Genomic DNA, 17,046 nt, shown 5'->3' with positions numbered 1-17,046 from the left:
AGTAGTTTTCGGCGACACCTTTTATAATACAGTGCCCAATCCATCATCCTTTTTCGTTTCTCTTTATTTACCCACCGTTTAACAGATGATAATATCTATTGTCATCTTACTTCCCCTCCAAGTTTTAACCTCACGGAATAAAGAGGAGGAATATTTAAAAGCTTGACTAGGCCACTGAAATCGTAATAATAAGCAAGTCAGAGGGAGAAGGTAACTTTTTCTCCGATTAAATAGGCTCAAAAAGCAAAAGAACTCAATTGATTCTCTGTAAAATTGGCAATCCAAAGAGGATATTTTTTTTGACTGTCTAATCACTTCATACTCTCTGATGCCTGCTCCACTAATTAGTTAGTGAAATATAAAGGTGCACAGTTACTTTGCTGTCTTTCCACAGCGAAAGCCACCGATTTTTTACCTTTGAAAAATATCACTCACGAGAAAGTTGCCTGGATTAACACACTTTACATAATATAAAAAGTGTAACCACTAGCAATACATAAAATTAAATCGGTATGTCATAAGAATTCTAAGTGTCTGAAAACTGGAAGTTACTAACTAGTAGTTATGTGGCAAACAAGTCAGGAAAGCATTTAAAACCAGGAAGCACTAATAAAAAGAATCAACAAGGGAATGAAACATAAAAAGCTCCTAAGATAACCGTAAATAAAAATTAATGCACCTACCTTTATTTGTTAACAAGTCATCCGTAAATAGGTACCAATATATGAATACTTATTATTTTGTTTATCCGACAAGTCAGTCATAACAGAAACATAATATTCACTCGGATAAATCAAAGAACCACAACATCAATCTCGAACTAATAGGCACCAATATATGAATACTCTATATATTTTGTTCTATGACCGACAAGTCATTTGTTTTTTTACTGCAAAGCGCAAACTAAGACTTGTCCAACATAAGCACTGTGTTTTGAGGTCTGAATGAGAAAAAATCCAACTTATTCCTATCTCAGACCCAATAAGTGCTAAATTTTTAAAAACAAATGCACTTAACCTATAATGTAAAATTAAAAACAACTCAGCCTTAATCCCCACTCGCTGACTTCGACCATATGGATACTATGTCCCGTACTCTATTTTTAGATGAGTCCACATTGGTTATCATAGTACCTTCTCTGATTTCGTTCTCCGAATTATACCTTTTTTTGACTCATCCGATCGTGTACGGCCGTACATCTATCTTAACTACACACGTGCATATTGTACTGTCGGTCTCACAACCGCCTATAGAATTTATCGTTCGCTTTGTTACCGTCGTACTTTAATTATATATGAACCGTCGTCATTTATCATGCCACTCCTAAAGACTGAACCTAAACATCTAGATTGTTTGCATTTGTACACCATAATCATCTCACTTCACATTTATTCTTTTGATGGATTGCAAACCTGCAATACAGATGTTGGTTTCTTCCATTTGTCCCAAAACTCTACTTTTGTTTCTCCGTAGTCTCAACTTCTGAAAGTAATAGCAACTATGACTCTTCTTGGAATCCAGCCCATAAACACTGGTTCCATAACCCAGTGATTTTTCAAATGGATAGAAAAAATCAGCATCAGGAAACTGTACTGTTTAGTATTTTATCTTAGCCTGTTAACTCACAGGTAAGCAAATGATTTTACGAACCATATGAAGTGGTTAAGTTGCTATACGCAGTGGTCAATCTCTTGCTCATAGTGAATCTATACAGCAGTGCTTAGCTAATAAGCTACTCATAATTCAACAGATGGAATCCTGCTCATACCATCTGATTTCCTATTGTCCTCAAAACGTTGACTAGACCACTTCATCCGTCTGAACTAAGATAAACTGTGATGTAGTAATTCACTTAACCTTCGACAACAACACACCCCCAAGACCACCTCTATGGGGTAGCATCAACAAAGTATACAAAAACAACTACGCCTCAGTCCCACACACATATTCGGAAAACTTCTGGTCCAGTTCTCGATCTGTCAGTGCCACAAATATCAGGTGTCACGCTAATCTTTTCTGTGTTAAAAGATGGAGAAGGTTGACGATTGTAACAGAAGAGAAGCAGGTAAACAATGTTCCGAGAAGTGTGGAAGCAATTAGACCAGTTTTTTCTCTTTTTTTTACTATCTGGAATATCCCAAGGGCCAATGTCACAGCTCGAAACTGGATGGATAATGTGCCTTCCCCTCTACCCTTCTCCACTTAAATACTAAACTTTTGCCTATAACACAGTTTCAACCCATTACGTGTGCCTACCCACACTTCAAGCCTTGTGCTATCACCACTAGACCAAAGCCCAGTGGGCAGTTAGAGCAGCTATATTCCTCAGGATAGGCTGATAAACTTGACTTATAAGAGACCAAAGTTTCAGTGGCATAGTCTTCTACATCCATTTACTATGCACAATAACCTGCTATGCCAATGCCAAAATTTCACTCACAAAGATTCAACATTACAATCAGTTTTATCTTCTTAACAGATTACTCTAAAACTTAGCGTCCTTTTTTAGAAAAATAAATTCTGAAACATGGTGTCACAGTTGATAGATAAGGTCATCCACTTTAAGCAAGACTTAGCTGCCACAAGTGCCCTATCTCACTTTCTTAACCATAATATCTTAAGCTTCAACCATCATTCTCATTAGTTACATATTGCAAAAGGAATGAAAAAAGATATATATAACAACCAATCAACTAAACCTGTTGCAGAATCAAGTTGTGTCCTCAATTGTAATGAAATTCTAGTACAAAAATAAAGCACACCCCTTTAGTAGAGTTGAATCAGCCAACTATATGCTTGATAAAAAGAAAGATTAAACCGAACTAATTTAAAACAGCTAGGTGAGCAAGCCTTGAACACAAGAAGTCACAGAGATCAATACAAGTAAGAAAGATGTCTGAAAAATGTCACTGATCTAATGAATAGGGTAAACAGCGCACACAGTATTGCAAAATAAAATGAATCTAAAGTGCAATGAGCATTGCAGTGTTGGGAAACACCATGACCCTTGCTATAGAAACAGTGAAAACACAGTCTCGTATTGCATGCAGAAACATGGTTTCCTTTCATGCCTTTTTCAGCAGCCCTAGATTTCCTTTCAAGTGCAAACTAGTTTTGCTGAGGCACCAGAAACTTCTAAACAAGGACGGCTTTGATGAACTCTTGTGCTAAATTAAATGTTGTCCATGACCATACAGAAGGAAATAGGTTATCTGACCCTAAAATTCTCAAGCAATGCATAATCTTTGGCCTGTCTTCACTACTGGAAGTCGTTTGCTATATATCAGAATGGCAATGTTGTCAGCAACTAGACACGACAAAGTACACAATGTTGCTTATAGAGAGAATATGTCATTACAGAATGGTTACCAGCAAGCCAATATAGACATCAGTATATACTGGTTCTGAAGGAAATGTAACATCAGATGAGATAATAATTGCCATTCCATCCAAGGAATAATCTCTCAATGACAATTAGACTGCCAATAATTTCTAAGAAAGTTTTCCAAAATATTTAGGTGGTGTAGAAGTGTATACAACAAGTCAGTTGACCAGGACGTAGGACATAAAAGTTGGTGAAGGCATGTACATTAGATACACAATATCCAACTACATGTAAACTTCCATACCTATATACTTAGTGGACTGACACAAGGGACAAAGACTAAGCTTACTTTCACACTCTTTACACAGGCAGAGATGCTTACATGGTAACAATAGCATGGAAACTTCATTGGCTCTACAGACCCTACACGTCATCAACTCCTTCATTTCCTTGCTATCCCGGCAAAGCAGGTGGAGATCTTTGGCCCGTCCATTACAGCATGATGCCGTGTCATCTACCTCACTGTCACCACATCCTTCTTTACTATCTCTGCTCTGTGCATAAACATGTTGTAGATTTACCTTAAGCGTGTTAATCAAGTTTTCATTGTATTTGGCACGCTGTTGCCAAGCATTGGCTTCCAAAGCCAATTGTTCCATTCGCAATTCAAGTTCCATATTTTTCTTGTTGATATCATCAACCTCTGCCTCTTTTTCTCGAAGTTTCTGAAGGACCTTCTCTTCAACATAGGTGATAGCCTGAATCTGATTAGCTTGAACCTTCTCCAAAATAGCTTGCCTCAAACGGTCACCCTTTTTGAAAAGAAAAAGGAACAACATAAGAGCATTAAACAGAACATATATAATGAAGTTAATCTTAATACTCATAATTATTATAAATGCCACTATGTCGACTACTGTATATGGACAGATTCCTGACGAAGAGAACTTAACTAGTCAGAATATCTAAACGGGAGTTTAAGATGCCATAATCCAAAACAAGAAGACTAGATATAAGGACTTCCATTGTTATAACCAATAATTTACAGATTCTTAACCTTACACGAGCATAACAAGCAAACTCGAATTTTTACTAATCATGAACCCAAACAAGTATACACACTTTGAATAAGAGCCCTGTATACATTTGGTAGGAAAAAGTTTCAACTATGCATCTCAATTACCTATCAAACTATCTCAAGATAAATGAGAACATCAAATTGACACAGCTAAAATCCCTAACAAACGCAATTTACTGGCTTTTCTTCCCCTCGAAGAAGCGAATTCTCAAAAAGTTCCATGCCTGTAAGTTCAGAAATAGTATACATTTTCCCCTATAGAATCTATACTAATGGGTAAGTTAATCTGACTGGATAACAACAAGGCTGTATGTTCATTAATTCAGCAACATCCTTGTCCCACTCTAGTTTCAAAAATCCCTCGCAACTAGACTAGTTGACGCTCTTTAACAGCCCAGCCCACTAATAATTGTCCACTTTGGGCCTAGGCCCACACGGCTTTAAACGCATCACTACGGTCTAAGGCTTTTTGCTTCCTTATATACCCAGCATCTCTCCTGTGTTATGTCGATGTGGGATTCGCCTAGGGCGTTGCATACACCCCCCTTAGGAACTCAGCATACTCACTGAGCTTTAGCCCACCATTGTTAAGGCTGCACACAGTGTGGCTCCGATACCATATGTAACAGCCCTAGGCGAATCTCACATCGATTGAAAAAAAAAAGGAGAGTGGGTTCTTACATACTGAAAACCAAAGGAAACTGCTATTTCGGAAATGCATAAAATAAAAAGAATAAAACAAAGACGATACAAGTGTCGTTCGTACCCTAGATATAGTACCATCAGCAACCTCAATGTCACCATCTCTGAAGCAAATTATACTTCCAAAGCACGACAAATAAGAGATTATAATTTCTTTTACTGCCAGGCAGTACGGCAAGTTCCCATGGCGATAGTTATAAAGGTAGTATCGCTTCACTTGGCATGAAAGCGATCTATCGACCTAACACTTATGGTTTTCTCCTTCCGATCAACACGTTTGACAACCCCCATACGTTCATAATTATTCAAGACAAAGTACTGATTCAACAAAGAACTCATGAGCCTCAAGATCATAAATTGGCTTCAATATTGTTGAAGTTCGGTGTTTTTCCATATATATATACATACGTATATTCCTATACTTTTTTTATTTTAGATATTCCTTGTTTTTTATTGGTCATCAAATAGGTGATGACCTTGACTTTATAATGGCCATAGTGTTTAGCAACCCATCTTCAAATAATTCATTTTTTTCTCTCTTTCTCAACAGTTTTAAACCCCCTTTTTTTTTCTTAAGATCAAATGGTCAAAGGAGGTTTTTATGTCGTTTGCAAGGGGAGAAAGCAAGGTATCTTTAAGAGTTGGTAGGAGTGCGCACCTTATGTAAATGGATTCAGTGGAAACATCCACCAATGATAGGTAACTTATGAAAGCATTAACAAACTACAACCTTAAACAACAATCTAGAGTTGTGGAAAATAGCATAGTTTATGATGAAAATGCCTCTAGGTTAGCTTTTTTTTTTTTTTTTGCTGGAATTTTAGTTGGATTAAAGATTTCTAGAAAAGCTCCCTAGTTGCTTGTAAATCACTTTTATTTGTATAATAATTCTGTCTTATTTTGGTGTTCCTAATTGTTATTTCTTGAAATATTTTTTCATACTAAGTTCATAAGAAGAACACAGTCTAATTACTAAATAAAAAAAGGAAAAAAAAAAAACATTATGAAGAATTCATGGCAAGAACATATTAAAACATTAAACAAAATGAAATTTCATATTAACAATTATCCATCCACCACAACACAATATAAAAACCCAAACCATCAACACTAACTTCACAAGTACCCAACCACCACCATTAACACTAACTTCACAAGTACCCAACCACCACCATTAACACTATCAACACTAACTTCACAAGTACCCAACCACCACCATTAACACTAACTTCACGTGTACCCATTATAAATTGCGCCATCGTCAAATTGACCAGTGTCTTTGAAACAACTTCTGTCTGATAAAGCGAAGCTCTCTTCGTAGTTCATCATTTCTCCTGAGAGAATCCATCTCTCGTTTGAGATCATCAATTTCTTGAGCAAGTCGTTGATTTCCAATAATAGCATTGTTATGATAAGTAATAAGACGGGCGCGTTCATGTGATTAGCCATGAGCATGTGCAATCTTTTTTGTGAGATGAGGCCATTTTGTACATGATTCAAATCGGTTTTCGGATTGTAATGTGTGTGTTTTTTTTTTCCAGAAATAGTGTTGTTTTATATAGAGGTAGGTAGCAATTCCCAAGCATCACCATTTTGAAGTGTTGCACCGATTAGAGTGTAATTGGATGAATATAGTCATTTTTTTTTTAGTGTAATTGGATGAATAATCCCAAAAATCGCCATTTTGAAGCGTTGCACCGATTGATGTGTAATTGGATGAATATAGTCATTTTTTTAGTGTAATTGGATGAATAATCCCAAGCATCACCATTTTTTCTTTTCTTTTTCGTTTTTTTAGAGCGTTGCACCAACTAGTTTTCCCTTCTTTTTTTTCTTTTCTCTTTTCCTTTTTTTTTTTTTTTTTTTTTTTTTTAGCTTCTTCAATTTTGGTAGATAACTTTGACCTAAAAATTCATACATTGAGTGTGTTTGGCCATTTATCAATTAAATTATGTAACGTGGGACAAATTAAAAATTTATGACTTAACTGTAATTAAAATAGAAATCTTTATAATACATTTTTTGGATGTTAAATTGTGTTTGCATATCATTAAACCTTTTCTTGTTCTCGAACTTCACAGAACATTTGATTAAAAAAAAATCGAGAACAAGAAAAGGTTTAATGATATGCAAACACAATTCAACATCCAAAAAAATGTATTATAAAGATTTTTATTTTGATTACAACGGAAAAGAAAAAGAAAAGGAAAAATGGTGATGCTTGAGATTGTTCATCCAATTACACTAAAAAAAATCGAAAAAATGACTATATTCATCCAATTACACTCCAATCGGTGCAACACTTCAAAATGGTGATGCTTGGGAATTGCTACCAACCAATATATAAAGCAACACTATTTCTGGGAAAAAAACACACATTACAATCCGAAAATCAATTTGAATCATCTACAAAATGGCCTCATCTCACAGTATTGCACATGCTCATGGCCAACCACATGAACATGCCTGTCTTATTACTTATCATAACGCCGCTATTACTACAAATCAATGACTTGCTCAAGAAATTGATGATCTCAAACGAGACATGAATTTTCTAAGGGGGTCTTTACAATGCTCTCAGTAGAGAAATGATGAACTACGAAGAGAGTTTTGCTTTGTCAGGCAGAAGTTGTTTCAGCATACTGGTCAATTTTACGATGGCGCAATTTATAATGGGTAAACGTAAAGTGCTGATGGTGGTGGTTGGGTGCTGGTGAAGTTAGTGTTGATGGTTTGGGTTTTTATCTTGTTTTGTGGTATTGTGTTTGTGGTGGATGGGAATGGATAATTATTAATATGAAATTTCATTTTGTTTAATGTTTTAATCTGTTCTTGACATGAATTTTCCATATTGTTTTTTTTTTGCCTTTTTTATTTAGTATTTAATTTGTGTTCTTGTTATGAATTTAGTATATTCTGGAAAAAATATTTCAAAAAATAACAATTGACAACACCAAAATATTATTATACAAATAAAAGTGATTTACAAGCAACTAGGGAGCTTTTCCCGAAATATGTAATCCAACTAAAATTTCAGACAAAAACCATGCTAATCTAGAGGAATTTTCATCATGAACTACGCTATTTTCCACAACCCCATATGATTCACCAGATGATTGCCCAAATTATTGCCTAAATTGTTGTTTAAAGTTCTAGTTTGTTAACGCTTCCATAGCTTCTTCATAAGTTTCATACCATTGGTGGATGTTTCCACTGAATCCATTTACATAAGGTTCACACTTCAGACATCTCTTAAAGATACCTTGCTTTCTCCACTGACAAAAGACATAAAAACCTCCTTTGGCTATTTGATCTTAAGAAAAATAAGGGTTTAAAACTGTTGAGAAGAAGGAGAGAAAGAAAAAAAAAAAAAAAAAAGTATATGAAGCTGGGTCCTGCTAAACCCTATGGCCATTATAAAGTGAAGGTCATCACCTATTTTATGACCAATAAAAACACAAGGAATACCTTTAAAATCAAAATTATCGGAATATACGTATATTTTGATCCCGATAAACTTGAACAAGTAGTGAAGAATAATTGGTATTTTTGTATGTATGATCATGAAGACAACACTTTGCTGGACATCACATCTGACCAGTTGCAGGCTTGCAGCGTATCACAAATATTGATGAGAGGTTCGAGTATGATGGATTTGTACGCAAGGGAGGAGTCTTTATCCATATTTACAAGATTGGAAGGGAGGAGTCTTTATCCATATTTACAGGATTGGAATACCTCTGAGGGACCTAGTCCACTACATCCGGGACAAGAGGTGATGACTTCCCGTAAAAGATGTACGATAGCAAATGTGTGATGGATCTGTATTTGTTGAGTGGACTGCTGAGTCTTGTAGCAATAACTCCACTCCTCCCCATAATTAAAAAAAACCTACCAGTTTGACACTAGCGGACTTTTCATCTCACCCCTTCTGGAAGATAAGAGATGTATGTCGTCATGCCTCATAACCAGAAAGTTTTTCTACTTGTGGATGTTAGAACTTTCGTGGATGTGGCTTGGCAAGACAGCTCGGTAGAGAAGCACCTAACGTCAACAGAAGCCAATTTTTTATCTTAGACTCATGATTTCTTTGTTGATCAGTAGTTGTCTTTGAATAATTATGATAATTATGAACGTATAGGGGTTGTATGGGGGTTGTCAAACGTGTTGATTGAAAGGACAAAACCACAAGTGTTAGGTGGATAGATCTCCCAAACGAGGAGATCTTGAGTTCATGCCACCTAAAGCGACACCACATCTATAACTACCACCATAGGAACTTGGTGTACCGACTAGCGGCAAAAGAAGCTGAAATCTCTTATTTGCCATGCTTTAGAAGTATAATTGTCTTTAGAGATGGTGACATTGAGGTTAGATAGTCTGATGGGACTACATCTATGATACGTACAACACTTATATCACTTTTATTTTTCTAAATAAAAGTTCCCTTTTGGTTTTCAGTATGTAACAGCCTAACCCACTTGTGATATTGTCCGCTCTCGGTCTAGGCCCTCACGAGTCACGGCTTTAAAACGCGTCACTAGGGTCTAAAGCTTGTTTTCTTATATACCTCACATCTCACATGTGTTTTGTTGATGTGGGATTCGCCTAGGGTGTTGCATACACCCCCCTTATGAACTCAGCATCCTCACTGAGGTTTGCCCCACTATTGTTCAAGGTTGCACGCGAAGAGGCTCTACACCATATGTAACAGCCCAACACACTACTAATATTGTCAGCTTTGGGCCTAGGCCCGCACGGCTTTAAAACACGTCACTAGGGTCAAAGGCTTGCTTCCTTATATACCCAACATCTCACATGTGTTTTGTCGATGTGAAATTCGCCTAGGGTGTTGCACACTCAAGGTTTAAAAGGAAAATTTCAGTAAGGACTACAAAAAATATGTATGCCAGTTGAACCTTTTTTAGACAAAAAGCAACACACTCTTCCGTTATACAAATCTCAGAGATGATAACACAAATCTCAAAGAAGGTACCTACCCACTTCCCTAAATTGCTGCACTTTAATAGAAATGGTAAAATTTCCAAACCATAAAATGTAAGGTCAAGAAACAGGCACGGTGTTTTTAAAAGCGAAGAGCCCAAAAGAGTGACAAGGTCCAGGGGATTTGAAGCGAAAAGTGAAGTGCACACTTTTTTGAATTGAAGCACACAAGTTACTGAACATTTAACGATTTAGCATTGTAATAATCAAGTTGTAATAAATTATTACAGTGCTAAATCTTTAAAGATGCTATCCGAGATCAATTAGCCAATCTAGATTTACGAATTATTATAGAGAATTCTCATCATCCTATCATAAAATCCCGAAGCTGTCAATAACCATTTAAGCATTCAATATACAATGACGCTCATATTGATAAATCCCCCAATGTTGAGATTCAAAGTAGCAACTGCTTCACGTTTGGATCACTATGGGTGTCATTATTTGAAGTCCACCTAAACACTGAGCGAAAACATACTTTTGATAATGAAAGCTAACTAAATTTGAGTAGCTGCTAAATAACTGATTGATGGGGTAAAAACCTGAACTTTGATGTATCTATCAATCTCAGCATCTTGTCTCTGCAACTCTCGCTCAATATCATCACCCACAAGCCCAAGAAATGCTGAGTCACCAGACGAAGCCAAACGTCCATTATCCAGAGACAAACCCAAGCCAGTGGACACCGACCGAGGCTGCAATAGATCAAGAGACGATATTTGAGAGTTGTTCTCCAGAAAATCTTGCTCTTTCGGCCTCTTTTTCTTTGGTTCCAACCCATAATTCCACTGCAAATCCAGCCCTCCATCATCAGCTGTACCTGGGGCTAACCCCACTACTTGAACTGCCCAAATAAGTGAGAAACAGGCAAAATAATTAAGATAAATAAATATTTTACTCCCTCTGTTTCAATTTGTTTGCCTTACTTTCCTTTTTAGTAAGAAAGATTCTTTCCTTTTCTTCGCAACTCTTTAATTTCAACTTCCTCACATGGCATGTTTAAACCCACAAGATTATTTTGGTACAATCTAGTGATTTAAAAGTCTTAATTACTTTCTTAAACTACGTGACAAGTCAAAACCACACAAACATATTGAAACAGAGGGAGTATGAAAAATTAAAATTAAAAAAAAAAAAAAACTAAAATTAGGAAGAGAAGAATTACAAGGAGGAATATAAGGAGGGTGTTGTGACTGTTCAGGAAGATTAGAGCCGTTGAAATAAGCAACTGGGGTTGAAATCTGACCATCCATATTGTTGTACATATCTCTAGAAAAATAAAAACATAAACATCATCAAAACACCAAAAAAAGACGTGAATTTTAACAAGAAAATTTAACTTGAAAATTCTAATATTTTTTACCTGTAAGATTTGGACTGCTGTTGTTGTTGTTGATGTGGTTGTTGTTGTTGTATGTGTAATTGGAGATGGTGATGAGGAAGAGCCATAGCTAGGTTTTTAGGGAGAGAAAGTAAAGGGGGAAAAGAAGAAGAAAGGGAAAAGTGGGTGGTGGTTTTTCAATATTCAATACTGTGAAATGTGAAGGTGGTTCGCGAAGAATAAAGATTCTCCTGCATTTGCTGTTTCGTCCCTGTAATTTAAGGAATCGTCAAACTGGGTGCACGGGAGGAGTTTAGGTGGATCCGGGTTCTCGATTGGGCTAATTTTGATTAACTGGGCCATGACAGATCCAAAAGGCCCGTAATGATGAAAAATGAAATTGACGATAAAGTGCATTAGTATTCACTGTAAGAGCTAATGTTTAAAATATATTCACTACTAGTGAATTTATTCGCGCTTCGCGCGGTCGTTAAAATATTAATGAATTTATGAACACTTAATTTTTATTTATACGTATATAGTCAAGATAAAAGGATATAATTCCCGCATATATGCACAATAACTTTTTTGTTGATGGATTAAATCACGAAATAAAATATTTTTTTCTAGCTCCAAAATTCCAGCAATATCGCTAACATCATATTCAAAACCGGATATCTTTAAGTTAAACCAATTAAATCAAAGATATATAAAAAAATTCGTTGGTGTACTCCAACATTAACCTATCACTAATATCGCATAAACAATAATATTTTCAATATGAAGAGACCAAAAAGAGTCATATCAAAATTACAATAATACTTGAAATTATACAGGCATAAAAAACGATTACACAAAACAACATGACATACTACGAACACATGAGATTCAAAGTACCGCTTAATTCAATTTGTGGGTAGAGATATTACAATTGTGCTTGTCTTTCCTGTGATTTAAAGGTAAAAAGAAATGTATACGAGGATATCACATAAATGAGGCTTCAGCTGTATATGAACCTAAACAGTTTTTCAAATTAAAAAACTGCACACATGTGTGAACTTTCTGACCGAAGCAATCGTATCAAAAAATGATTAATTGTTCACTGTACCAACTAAGTCGTTGCTTGATCTTAACATAATTCATCTACCGAGTGTTGAAATATTTAAAACTGCTATTGTTCGTGGAGTTTTGGACGCCCTACAAATGCCCGACTGCCCATTCTTCATATTTAGCAAAGCCCTACAATGTTCGAGTGTTTCAACTTCTTTTTTATAAGAAATGAGTGGGCATGTAAACAACCTTTGAATAAATTGATATGTTGATTCCAAGAGTTAAGCATGGAAGGAATAGGAGAGGTCAGCGTAATAAATATTGACACTTGATCTACATCAATCTTTTAGACTTTTTTGATCCCGGCAAGAAACCTTTAAAATAATCATTCCGTCCGATCGAAATTCTGCCTAAATGTCTTCTCAGTTTTTCTTCTCCCTTAATTCGCTGCTCTTCCTCAATCATTTAAATCAGTACATATGAACTTGAATTTAGAAAGATAAAATAATTTATTCTATTCATACGTTCTTGCTTCAACATAAATGAACTTGAATAAGAAAGATATATACTTACCATGATAATTGTTTTGCTAGAAAATAATTTATCTTATTCATATGGTATAGTTTCTTGATGAATAAATAATCTATTACAATATTACTGAATTGAATAATCGGATCCATGTCATTAATCTATTCAAATATTATTAATTAAGGATCTATTAAGAAACATATAATGTTAATTAACACATCTTTTTGGATCCATAAGTGTTTACACATTATGAGATAGCATAATGTAACTATAAAAAAAACTTACCTTTGGCCTGCTGGTAAATGAACTTCCAGTGTTAGGATAAATAGTTTCATTATTGATTCTTTGCCTAAAGATCTTCATTGTAATAACAATAAAATGAAAAATAATTTTATATGATATAATTATCACAAAAAAAAAATGCTAAATATATTTAATTTCAATTCAAATAAGCAACCAAAGGGGGTCAAAACAGATACCGTAGTGGTTGATTAGGAGGAAAAATCGAAATCAATTTCAAGTGTCAAATTATGTTGTGCTTAGTTTGAGGCCCCCCGTGAGCACTCTCCTGCAAACCTTGAAATATTAGTGGGTGACCTTTAGGCTCTAGCATGGGACTCCATATAAAAAATCATCTCTTCTTAATTTCTTTATGAACGTAATAAATTATCATAAATTTGTACATAATTATTTGGAGTTATGGACATAAAAGGCATGAAAGTTATGGGAATTTAAGGTATAGGTTATGAAACAAAAAGATGTGTGAGTTATGGAACAAGTGAAATTTTTAATATTAAATAAAAGAAAAAAATGATGAAAAAATTCTAAAAAAGAGAAAAAAGAAAAATGCAATTGGTGACTATAGAGAGCTGTCACATAACCTTGTTTATGCATAACTTTGATATATGTATAGATTCATAATTAGACACAAAAATATTCCATGAAACATATAAATTAAACACTGATTGACACAAAACGAATTATGGAGCAGTATCAATAAATTAAGATACACTAATAAAAAAGAAATGAAGGTAAACGAATCTTACTTCTCCTAGTTGATTCTCCGCTTGACAAATAACTTCCTCTTAAATTCAGCAGCCTTCATTAGGTTTCCAAATTTTCAAAACAAATAAAGTTAACGACTCAAACTCTTAATTTCCACTAATAATATTGTTTTTTTCAAGAAGACAACACCAATAATTGCGTTTCAACGTAAAGTTTGACGAAACATCCTATTTGTTTTTTCTTTCGTTGACTATTGTAGTTTTCTCAGTTTTCTTTTTTCACTATTTTCTCTTAACACAAATTTTCCACTCTCAAAATAAGTACTGAGAAAGGCAAATGGAGAGAAAGAAGAAGAAGTGGAAAAGTTTCACTGAATCTCCATGCTTGATCTCATACTCTCTTAAACCTGATGTTAAAAGAAAAAATGAACAATCAAGAAAATCAATCACCTTTATCTCATAATTATGCAAATACCACACACATAATACAGAAGCACCAAATTTTAATTCACAACAATTCAAGCATTGAAAAGTTGTAGCAAGTAGGATGCTTGAAAATAATAACCCACCGCTGATCACTTGATTTTGATGGCTGAAAGCATGATTCTAACATTTATCGTTAATTTTTTGGTTACATTAGGGAATAAATACACCACGATTATCTATCATTATTGATTATAGTTATTAATTTTCACACCCTTTAGTTGTGCTGCTTCATCTGCTCAATTTAACGGTTTTGTTTTTTTATGGACTATTTAGTTACCTTCATATATATATATATATATATATATATATATATATATATATATATATATATATATATATGAGGAACATTTTCTACACATATAAGCTAACGGTTGTGTTTTAAGACTCTTAATGGCATATAGGAATAGACACGTAACATTTACTTTTGGATTGGTTAATGCAATTAGACAGTTACTCTCCAATAACCCAAAACATTAGTCATTTAATAATTGAATAATTGAATAATTGAATAAAAAATGAGGAGAAAATTCAACAAATGTCAAAAAAAGGAGAAAAAAGATAAATGCAAATGCTAGCCATAGAGAGGTGTCACATCACCTTGTCAATGCCTAGCTTTATATTATATATAGATTTGCAAAGCATTTAAAGTTTAGCTACAGCGTAAAAGATTGGCGAAGACCAGTTACCAAGGAAGAAAGAGAAACTAAAAGCGAAAAAAGGAAATTGATGTCAAAAACATCGTCTTTGTAGTTCTGAAGGTCTTAAAGACATTTCTCCGTCTCGATGTGTTGAAAAACTTTATAAACTCTACACAAGATCGCAAGTAAATTAATAGTATAAATCTAGAAGAATACTAAGCACACTTACCTCGATCCATTGTAAGAACACTATAAAGTTTTGATTATGTACAATTTTTCAGAAACATATATGGTTCGTGTGGGGAGATTGTTGGAAATTTCAAACACGATATTGATAATAACGGAGCTGAAAAAAGTATGGGTAATTGCGAAAACAACAATTTGAAAGGATCTTCAGTTGAAGTTAGTTCGCTTCGTTCTAAAATTTATTTTAGCAAACGAAAGTGTTGTGAATATCCTTTGTAATAGGTGGAGTTGATCAACACTTTTGTCTTTGATTTCAACTTTCGCACTAAGGTTTGAATTTGAATGGAATGTAATTCAAATTCAAAGCCTCGGGTCTAAAGTTCGCCTCTAATGAAGCGTAACTTCAAACTCCATGGTCTAGAATTTTCCATGTTAAGTTTTAATGATATTTTTGGCCAAATACTATCCTCTTATTAATTACAAAGTAGCTAAGCTTTAAATACTTTATAAAAACCAATTGTTTTAAACAGTGCCATCACAAACGGACATCTGGCGTTAATCTTCTTCTATTCGTTCTGTTCACTTTTACTTATCTCCTATTCTAAAAATAGATTTTTATTTTTATTTGTCATTTTTCGCATATCAAGATAAGAAAACTTTTTTCTTCCTGTTTTACCCATAGTATTAAATACGGAATTTTTACGCGTTATAGCTACTTCTAATACATAATTAGTGGTAATAACTACCTTTTATTTTAATTACTAATAATAACTAAATACTTTTCTAATTTAACTATTATCATTTTTTGAATTACCATTTCACAAATACACCTAAAAATTAGCACCCCCAATCCCATATCCCCTTTTAATGGTAATAATATTAATCACTTAATATACATTACCATTCTCTCTCTTTCATAACTTATTTACCCCTCTACTTTCAAAAAAGGTTCATATTTACCCTCGTTATACTATCGCCATTTATACCCCTACCGTTACAATAGTTGAAATATTTGCCCCTATTTTTAACGGAGGGGTAAATATGAACCTTTTCCAAAGTGAGAGGGTAAATCTTCTAAAAAATAAAACACCCTAAAGTTTCCAAACAAAACTTACTTCGGGTACCTTTTACTGACTAAGAAGTCTACATAGTGTATTGAGCCTACATTATCAGACGAGCAAAAAATATCGAGTTCTATATAAAATATTGACGTTTCGGAGTCTTGACACACCACTAATCATGTATGAATTCAATTTTTTTCAACCAAAACTTAGTACTTTTTAACCCAAAATAGTCCAATCAAGAGCAGTTGACAATTTCGAGAAAAAAAATATCGGGTTCTATATAAAATAATGACGTTTTGGAGTTGACACAAACTAATCATTGGTCAAAGTATGGAAAATAACACTAATTCAAAAAATAAAGTTGGCCAATTTTTTTTTTATTCATACTTTGACCAATGACAGTGGTGTGTCAAGATCGTCAATATTTTTATTTTTCGATATTTTTTTACGTTCAATTTTTCAGTTCAAGGAAGACATTTAGTTATATTATGGGTTGAAAAGGTTCAAAGTGTTGAAAAAATTTAGTTTTTTTTTCATACTTGCGACCAATGATAGTGGTGTGTCAACCGAAACGTCAATATTTTATATAGAACCCGATATTTTATGTACAATAATGTAGGCTCAATACATCAAGGATATGTAGACGTTCGGATAGTCACA

The 17,046-nt window shown here is 34.3% G+C and overlaps 1 protein-coding gene across 2 annotated transcripts; it reads right to left on the bottom strand.

The window, feature by feature from the left end:
* Positions 1 to 3,489: 3,489 nt before the first annotated feature.
* Positions 3,490 to 11,676, bottom strand: LOC132033392 (probable BOI-related E3 ubiquitin-protein ligase 2). 2 transcript variants are annotated; one of them, XM_059423356.1, is made up of 4 exons: positions 11,473 to 11,676; positions 11,275 to 11,378; positions 10,652 to 10,953; positions 3,490 to 4,137 (listed from the first exon to the last, which is right to left on the bottom strand). In XM_059423356.1, exons 1-4 carry the CDS (start codon positions 11,556 to 11,558, stop codon positions 3,610 to 3,612), a joined length of 1,020 nt encoding a protein of 339 aa, XP_059279339.1. In that variant the 5' UTR covers positions 11,559 to 11,676; the 3' UTR covers positions 3,490 to 3,609. The 2 variants fall into 2 exon arrangements, with proteins under 2 accessions (XP_059279339.1, XP_059279340.1); XM_059423357.1 differs by having other exon boundaries at positions 11,488 to 11,675.
* Positions 11,677 to 17,046: the final 5,370 nt, after the last annotated feature.

Source organism: Lycium ferocissimum, chromosome 10 (assembly GCF_029784015.1).
Source record: "Lycium ferocissimum isolate CSIRO_LF1 chromosome 10, AGI_CSIRO_Lferr_CH_V1, whole genome shotgun sequence".
NCBI lineage: Eukaryota > Viridiplantae > Streptophyta > Magnoliopsida > Solanales > Solanaceae > Lycium > Lycium ferocissimum.
The sequence above is the reverse complement of the archived record's forward strand: the minus strand, read 5'-3'. Positions and strand labels throughout refer to the sequence as shown.

What these genes read in the sequence shown, in the direction of transcription:
- LOC132033392 (XM_059423356.1), bottom strand. Translation starts at nt 11,558, where the DNA reads ATGGCTCTTCCTCATCACCATCTCCAATTACACATACAACAACAACAA. An exon ending in CAGCAGTCCAAATCTTACAG is followed by an intron (nt 11,379 to 11,472) that starts GTAAAAAATATT and finishes TTATTTTTCTAG; the next exon opens with AGATATGTACAACAATATGG. An exon ending in CCCTCCTTATATTCCTCCTT is followed by an intron (nt 10,954 to 11,274) that starts GTAATTCTTCTC and finishes TTATTTGGGCAG; the next exon opens with TTCAAGTAGTGGGGTTAGCC.